Below are 8489 nucleotides of genomic sequence, written 5' to 3'. Positions count from 1 at the left end.
TCTCCCATCCCCGGGGGCCCCCCAGCGTGTGACGCCCGTGTGCGCGCCTGTGGCCTGAGAAGCCGCGGGAGAAAGAAAGCACGAAGCCGACGTGTTCCCATCAGCTGCGTTCGCGCCCCCACCCTCCCCAGGGTGTGGGTGTGTAGGACGATGCCGGCTCTGTTTTTGTCTTTTTAAACCCAGGGTAAAATACGCACAAGACAAAATTCACCATGGTGACCATTTTCTACTTTCATACTGCTGTGCCCCAGTCTCTAGTCCCCTCTTCATCTTGGGACCCCGGGGGCGGAGCTCCCCTTCCCTGTCCCTGGCCCCGGGCACCCGCCACTCCACTTCCTGTCTCTACCAACCGGGCCACTCTGCGGACCTCACACAGGTGGGGTCATGCAGTACCCTCTCTTCCTGACCGGCTTCTTTCACTCAGTGTAATGTCCTCAAGGTTCACCCGTGTCATAGCGGGTGTCAGAGTTTCCTTCCTTTGTTTTTATGTATTTTTTAAGTTTCCTTTTATTTCTTTAGAGAGATAGTGAATGGGGGAGGGGCAGAGAGAGAGAGAAACAGAATCCCAAGCGGGCTTCACGCTGTGAGCGCAGAGCCCAATGTAGGGGCTCGAACTCACAAACGGTGAGATCATGACCTGAGTCGAGACCAAGAGTCGGACGCTCAACCAACTGAGCCCCCCCAAGGTGTCCCAGATATTTTTAAGTCATCTCCATATCAAACGTGGGGCTCAAACTCACGACCCCAAGATCAAAAGTTGCACAATCCACCAATTGAGCCCCCCCCCCAGGCGCCCCCAGAATTTCCTTCCTTTGGAAGGTTCTGTGGCATCCCTGGTGTGGATAGACCACATTTTGTTTGTCGATCTGTCCACGGACACTTGGGTTGCTTCCACACTTTGGTTTGTATGGAGGAGGTCGGTGCTTGATGAAGACCAGGGGCATATGGGCAGGTGTCTGGGTGAGTCTGGACCACCCCCCGCTTGCCTTTTGCATCCATTGGGGTGCTCAGGGTTGGGTTCCAGAAATTCAGAATCCCACAGCCTGCCACAGCCTGCTTCCTGCCCAACCCTACAGAGACAGAACTGCCAAAGACAACGTCCTGCTTCGGGGACGGAGAGACTCAAGGTTCAGGCAGCCTCCTCTGGGGCCTCGGGGCTGTGCAGAGCAGGGGTGTGGCACCCAGCACCATCCTGGGGTCTCCAAAGCCGTCAGGCACACCCGTTGGCACCCTCGGTCCTGTCCTTATCATGGGGGCTCTCCGGGAGTGGTGACACAGAGGACACTACAGTCACTCGGGCAGAGGACACTGATGCAGGAATAAGAGCAGGAAAAACATCACAGAAGATTGCACGTGGTCCTACATGGAAACACACGGGTCCTAGACTGTATGGCCCCCCAGATGTGCCCCCAGATGTAACAGAGAATCACCGGGATGGGCAGGCAGGGGAGGAGGGCAGTGCCCTGTGGGTCACTGTCACTCTCTGCCTCCTGCTGGCTCCTCCTGTGAGCCCTGCATTTGCGGGGTTGGCCACCCGTGTCTTGGGAAGAGGAGTTACCACGTTTCATCACTAGATGGCATCTGTCCAGCAGCCGACAGCTCGTGCATGGCCCGCACTCCTGTCCCTTCAGGGAAAAAAGGATGCTTGTTCTTTTTTTTTTTTTATTAATTTTTTTTTTTAGTGTATTTATTTATTTTGAGAGAGAGAGAAAGAAAATGCAAGCAGGGGAGGGGCAGAGAGAGAGAGAATCCCCAGCAGGCTCTGTGCTTCCAACAAAGAGCCCAACGTGGGGCTTGAACCCCTGAACCATGAGATCGCGACCTGAGCTGAGGTCATGAGTCGGATGCTCAACCGACTGAGCCCCCTGGGAGCCCCAAGAGCTGCAAGGATTTCTATTAAGCGATGTTTGCATGTTTCTCCCACACGGTTCAGCAATCATTTACTCAGATAAGTGAGAGCAGGTGAGCCCCCCTGTTCGAACTTGAATGGAGACAAAAGCAAGAGTAAACTAAATGAAAACACAATCTTTTTGTCTCTTGCAGACTGCGTTTCATCCAGTCAGGACCTCTTCCTCCTGGGCCTCTCTGGGCTGGACGGGGAGAGGTGAGGTGAGAAGGGCCGAATGGAGCCTTTCAGAGGCCCCGCGAGGAACCCGCCAGCACAAAGGAACAAGGCCTGCAGACCTAAGGTGAGATAGAGCACGTGGCCAAGTAACCGTGGCAGGTGATTCTGGGTAACCCCGGCTCTCCCATTTACTGCTGTGTGGCCTTGAGCAAGCATCCTAACCTCTCTGGACCTCACCTGCTCATCTGTCAAGTGGGGAAATGATCACGCCCTCACCGGACCATCGTGAGGGCAAAGGAAGCAGGCGGTGGGCCGAAAGCTCGTGTGCAAATGCACGTGTGTGAAACTACAAACATGTTAGTTGCCTTTTCCCCTCGTCCTTGTGCTCTGGTGTAGACGGGGCCGGGATCCCCGACTGGGGGCTTTGCTTCAGGACCTGGGTCTGGACCTGAGCTCTCCCTGGAAGTGTTAACATAGACGCCCCCCCACCCCCCCAGGAGGAGACCCTGCCCTCGCGGCCAGGACGAGCTGCTGCCTTAGTAAGAAACGCAACCCCTCACCAAGACGCCCACCGCACAGCTGGAACCGGGCCCACCCTGTCCTGCACGGCAGCTGGAACCAGAGGTGGCCTTGTGCCCTGAGCGGGGGCTTCGGAAGCGGGGCCCATTGCCCGCCCGGCTTTTCCTCCCGGGGCGGCCTCTGCTGAGGAAGTCCCTGGGAGCACAGCCGACTTGGGGAAGGTCTGGGAAAAATCTCCCTGCCCTCGGGGTGGGGGCCGGGGCGGGGGATGAGCCGCCGGCTTCTGAGAAACCCTGCAGATTCGGTAGGTGGCTCTAGACCGGTTCGGAGGCTCTCCTCCCCGCGTGCGCGCACTGGGTTTGTGCAAACATTCCCCCGCCCCGTGCAGGGAAGAATGCAGCGGGAGGCCGCCTGTGGTACATCTCGGACCTTTCTAGAAGCGTGCCCGCACTTGTGAAGTCGCGGCAAGGAAGGGGAGGCCGGCACCGAGCGGGGCGGCGCCCCGGGGAAGGAAGCGGGGGTCCCCCACCTGGAGTCCACGCGCTGCCCATGGGCACCCCCGTTGCCCGGGGGGCCAGGCCTCTCCCCGCCTCCGGGAAGCGCTCTCCCCCTGTCCTCGGCCTGCTGCTCCTGGTCTTCATCAAGCAAGTAAGAGCGCGTTCTCACTGTTATTGTTACAATGATTGCTATTAGGACCACTTTTGTATCTTTTCCGATAGGAGAAGCCGTGTGGGGCTCTGGTAGGCAATTTGGAAAAACATTAAGACGGAAGCAGCGAGAAACCACAATGTCGGTATTCGGAGGCCATCGCTGTTCGTATTTTGGCATGTTTTCTGCAAATCCTATGCATGCTTCTAGGCAGCTGAAATCGTGATGTATAAAGCGTTTTGAATCCCACTTTCCCCTTGACATCATTTATATAAGCATTTCCCAGGGCCCACGTGAACTCTGTCAATAACGTTCAAGGGGCGCCTGGGTGGCTCAGTCGGTTGAGCGTCCGACTTCGGCTCAGGTCACCATCTGGCGGTTCGTGGGTTCGAGACCCACCTCGGGCTGTGTGCTGACAGCTCGGAGCCTGGAGCCTGCTTCCCATTCTGTGTCTCCCTCTCTCTCTGCCCCTCCCCCGCTCACTCTGTCTCCCTCTCTCTCTCTCAAAAATCAACTTAAAAAATTTTTTTGTAAATAGCATTTAAACTTGTCACATAGGTCCTCTTGTCTGCTTTTACAGTTTTCTCAGGCCTGATTATTTAGGTTGATGGACAGTGGGGGTTTTTTTTCCTCCTTTCCTTTCTCCTTTTCCTTCCTTCTCAGTATGAAAATATAGAATGAGCATTGGTTAAGAAATTAAACGTATGCAATCTGACGAAGTACAAACACCAGCTATAAATCACTGGATCCCCACCCCCCCAGAAATCACCCTCATTCGCTTTGGGGGTCTTGTACTTTCAGACATTTTTCTGCCATTTATTTCCATATAGTTGTTTTTTTTTTTTTTTTTAACATAGGCTCGGACTATAAATATTGTATTGCAACCTGCTTTCGTCTTAACGAAATACAGTAAGAGCTAACACGAGCTAACCCTTGGATGGAACACTCACGATGTTCTCCAGGGCCGTGCCTGGCACGTCCTGTGTACTAACTCATTTCGTGCTCTCAGCAACCCGGAGAGGGAGGCCCTCCTGTTAGAAATGCCTCCTCTGCCCCCGTAACAGGGAGGGCCGTGTCCCTGATCTTGTAAGTGTGCACCTCATCGGGCTTTCTTTGGTGCTAACCCGGGACCAGACGGGCAGAAAACACCCACCAAATTCTCTGCATCCGACTCCTCCCCGAGACTGCCTTCAAGCCCTCACGGACTGTGGATGTGAGCCCAATGGATGGTTTCGTGGAATCCCTGCCATGGTGGCAGCCTCTGGGCGGGCCACCATCGTGCTCCTAAGAGCCAACGGGTTGTCGGGCGAGTCCCTACGGAACTCGCCTCCTGGCTTCAATCTTCTGTACGTGGCACGTTAAAACTGAACACAGAGCTGTCTGGCCTCGTTCCCCTTCTACGCACGATCACGCATCGATCGTCCCCTAAGTGCCCACCACTGCTGTAGCACCGTCCCGCTAGGTCCCCGCCACGAGCCTCGGACGGAGGTGTTATCACCGAGCCCATTTTACAGTCGGGGAAATTAAGGTCGGAGGGAGTTAGACGGTCACCTGAGATCACGTGGCTCGTGAACAGTGGCACCAGGGAGTCAAGTCAGCCCGTGGTGTCTGAAGTGTTCTCGCTTCCCTGGCATTCCTTTGGGAGCTGTTGACATACGGAATATATACGTATATACGTTACGGCAGCGAAATTTGCAATGAGTCAGGCCCCTTGTGACACTGAAAAAGCCACACCTCAGCTCTATCATTTGGCATTCTCACAATCAATACTCTTTCCAAGCGAGCAGTGTCCCTGGTCTGCCACCCGCATCTATTTCCAGAAGCTCTTTCCTCTGTCTGTCCTCCAGTGTGCATCTATAGCCCCAATGTCCCCCCACCCCCACCGCCGCCCCGCTCTTGGTTCTCAGTCTTAAAAACCCATATTTTCCCTCCAGATGTTTACATGACGAGGCTTTGCATAGACTTTCATGATGGATTTTGCTCACAGATGCTTTCCCTGCCTGGAATATTAATGACTATGGCATGTTTTCTGGCAGAAAGTCTTCGTAAAATTCACTTCATGAGAAATTCTCAGGGATGGTTTAGTTTCGAAATCCAAGCAGGTTCCACCCCCCACCCCCCACCCCAACTCATTTAAGTGAATAAGCAGTTGCTGTGGCTTTAAAAAACATGAACTCTCTATCGAAGGCTCTTGGAGAAACAAATCTGTGACTCTTTGGTGCATTGCTGATGAGAGTGTAAAAAGGTGCATATTTTTAAATTAAAAAAAGTTTGGCGAGGACAGTTTGGCGCTATGTTACCAGAACCCTTTAAAAATGTGTATCCTCTCTGGCCCAGAAATTCCAATTGAAGGAATTTCTCCTAAGAAAATGAAGATGTGCTCAAACATTTAACTGTGAATATTTTCAGTGCAGCATCATTTCTATTAACAAGCCTCTAAGCCAGTGCAAGTGTTTCATGATGGAAGATTTAAAATTATATCACATGTGTTCATAGAACATTATGTAGCTGTTTAAATGGCATTTTAGAAGTATGGGTCTTGAAATGGATACATAGTCACCCTATATCTTCCGGTGAAAACACAAAGCAAGATGATTTCCTTTTTTGGTTAAAATAAAAAGGGAAAGAAAAAGAAGAAAGTAAACAGAAGCATGTGCATGGAGAGAAGAGTCCGGAAGGAGATGGTATTTTCTGATATAAGATTCTGATTCCACCTTCTCCCCTTTTTGCTTTCCTGTAATTTTTGTTTGATTGACAGAGAGGCAGATGCCTTCTTGAACCAAGAATACAATAAAATGTATTTAAAGCCGTCAACAGAAGGTCTTTTTTTCCTTTTCCTCTCTTTTCAGCCAAGTTAGTCGCTGATGCTGGTTGCCTGTGAGAAAGGGAAGAGGGAAAGAAGAATCGAGATCAAGTCAATTTTTCCAGTTAGAAAACATCCATCCGTGTTCTTGCCGTGCCTCTATTTTGTTTGAATCGGGCTGTGTTTGAACTTGGATTTGCGTCTTGTGTTGCTTGTGTCTTTAGGACAGGTACTTGGGAAGGCAGTCTGAGTTTCTCCAGCTCCCCTACATTGACCAAACTCAGTGCTTTGTAGATTTCTTCTCCTTCTTTTTCTTCTCTTCTTTGTCCTTCTCCTTCCCCCCGCCCTCCTCCACCGCCTCCTCCCCTCCTTCTCCTCCCCCTTCTCCTTGCACTTTCAGCCATGGCCATCAGTCATGGCACAGGGCAGGAGGAGAGGGTCATGTCCATCCAGGGACAGTTCACGTGCCTGACTGATTTTATTGTCTTTTCCTCGGCCAGTTCTGGGGAAGTCCCTGAGGACATAAACAGCACCTTATCTAAGAAAGGGTCTTCCTTCGGCGGCCTGTAGGATTCTGGAAGCTGACAATTTGGCTATCAACTTATGTGCTGAACTTGTAGACAATAATATAGAGTCCGCTATGGTCCTGTTAGGATGTTTATTTCCTTAAACAATGTGTTAATAAACTTCCATCTTGATTCTTGCCACAACTCAGAGACAGAAAATATTAAGGGGAGACTGAAAGCCTGTTGCCTAGGGATAAATGCCAACTATTTCCTCCTCATTATCATTATCATGATTACTTGTTGGCTAATCCCCTGGTTTCTAAATTGTGTGCTAAGGTGCCTCGAGGCACCGCTGTGAGTTCACAGGGCTGCTGTAAGACATTTTAATTTTTCAAGGGAAGTCCAGCTCTACGTGACATCCGCCAGACCTGGCTCAGGGTAGTTCATAGTTTCAGTATTCGGTAACACTCCTCTCCCTTTGATGATGTTGGATCTCTACAGAGCTGGCAGTGTTTTGCAGGTGCTATCATAAAAAGCAAGGACCACCCAAACATCAGTATGGAACAGGGGCAAACATGGCTGTGTCCGATCTGATTCCCAGATTTGGGAGGTTGTCTAATCTCCGGTGGGCACACAGTTGCTAGGATGCAAAAGTTTCTTAAGTTGTTTGGCCCTACCTACTAAACGAATGGGACTTTAGGCATTTCTTTTGGCTTAGGGGTGCTGTGGGGGAAATGATGGAGCCACTGAGGGCACCATGAGTTGAGAAAGTTTGGGAACCCCTGGTCTAACAATGACTATACCAATTCTTCTTCAAAAAGCTAGCCGTGTGATTCTTTGGGGAAAAAATGTGAAGGAACTATTCCCAGACCCCGTCATGAATTCCATAGCACTGGGGGGTGGGCCACGCAGGGCAGAGGAGGGGGAAGGTAGATTGGACTAATTACTCAGAAGGTGGAAACTGGCTGCCCCATTGGGCTCATAGGTGGTTGGGGTATTTTCGTGGGGGGTGATGGTGGTGCTGGCTGTGTGTGTGTGTGTGTGTGTGTGTGTGTGTGTGTGTGTGTGTGAGTGAGATCACATATTTAACCCCTCCTGTGTTCAGCCCCACCCCAACTCTGTCCCACATCTGTGCTTCTGTTTCTTTAGCTGGAATTTGGGGGAAACTGAGGACAATAGCTCCTGCCCTGTGCTAGGGGCTTGTATTCAGAGATGAAAAGACACATGTCAGCCCTCAAGGAATATATGGGATAGTGAAGGGGTTGGACAATTCAAGCCCCAATGACAATACAACACAATGGGCCATAGGACTTGTTTATGTGTGGGGTCACTGGGGAGAAGGGTCACTAGCTCAAGACTTGAGTGACAGAGGTGGTCAAGCATGATCAGGGGTCATTAGTCTCGACTGAACAGGGGCAAACAAGGAGTGAGCCAGGTTGACGACGAGGGTGGATGAGAGGACGTTTTCCAAAGTCATAGAAAAACATGACTGGGGTCGAGAGGCTTGAGCTGGGGGTGGTTGAGATATGAAGTCAAGTCAGCAGGCTGCGAGGGGAAGACCTTATGCAGGAGAGCCCTGTGGACCTATCCCTTTGGGGGCAGTGTGGACCAGGTCAGAGACAGAAGAAATGGGAGGCAGGGTTAGGCAGTAGAGAGGCTTAGGACAGAATCTGGTGCTTAGTTGAGCCAAGGAAAACTCCTCATTTCTGGTTCATGACCAATGGTGCCGATACTGAGCCACTAGGAGATGAGGCTCTTTAGAAGCAGAGGACGGTGGCATAAGAATGTCACTTGACTTTGCATGCCAGCCAATTACACAGTTGTCTTATCTTTAGCAGATTCTAAGTCTTTTAGGGCAGAAGCTGTATCTTGCTCATCACTGCACCCCTTCGGTCCCTCCTTAATGCAAAGCCTAGCGCACAACAGGTGCTCAATAAAGATGAGTTAA

The 8489-nt window shown here is 51.3% G+C and overlaps 1 protein-coding gene and 1 non-coding gene across 2 annotated transcripts in view; both read left to right on the top strand.

Annotated features, from left to right (window-relative positions):
* Positions 1-2903: 2903 nt before the first annotated feature.
* Positions 2904-8489, top strand: part of GLP2R (glucagon like peptide 2 receptor) — a 54237-nt gene continuing 48651 nt past the window's right edge. Inside the window, exon 1 of the mRNA XM_019413435.2 lies at positions 2904-3232. Coding sequence (XP_019268980.1) covers positions 3134-3232 — 99 coding nt within the window. The 5' untranslated portion in view covers positions 2904-3133. The remainder of the gene's footprint in view (positions 3233-8489) is intronic.
* Positions 3555-3639, top strand: TRNAR-UCG (transfer RNA arginine (anticodon UCG)). Its single transcript has one exon. It is a non-coding gene; the product is annotated as a tRNA-Arg (tRNA).

The sequence above is a fragment of the Panthera pardus genome, unplaced genomic scaffold (genome assembly GCF_024362965.1).
Source record: "Panthera pardus isolate Hobbes unplaced genomic scaffold, ASM2436296v1 HiC_scaffold_3, whole genome shotgun sequence".
NCBI lineage: Eukaryota > Metazoa > Chordata > Mammalia > Carnivora > Felidae > Panthera > Panthera pardus.
This window is presented reverse-complemented; position numbering and strand designations above follow the sequence as displayed.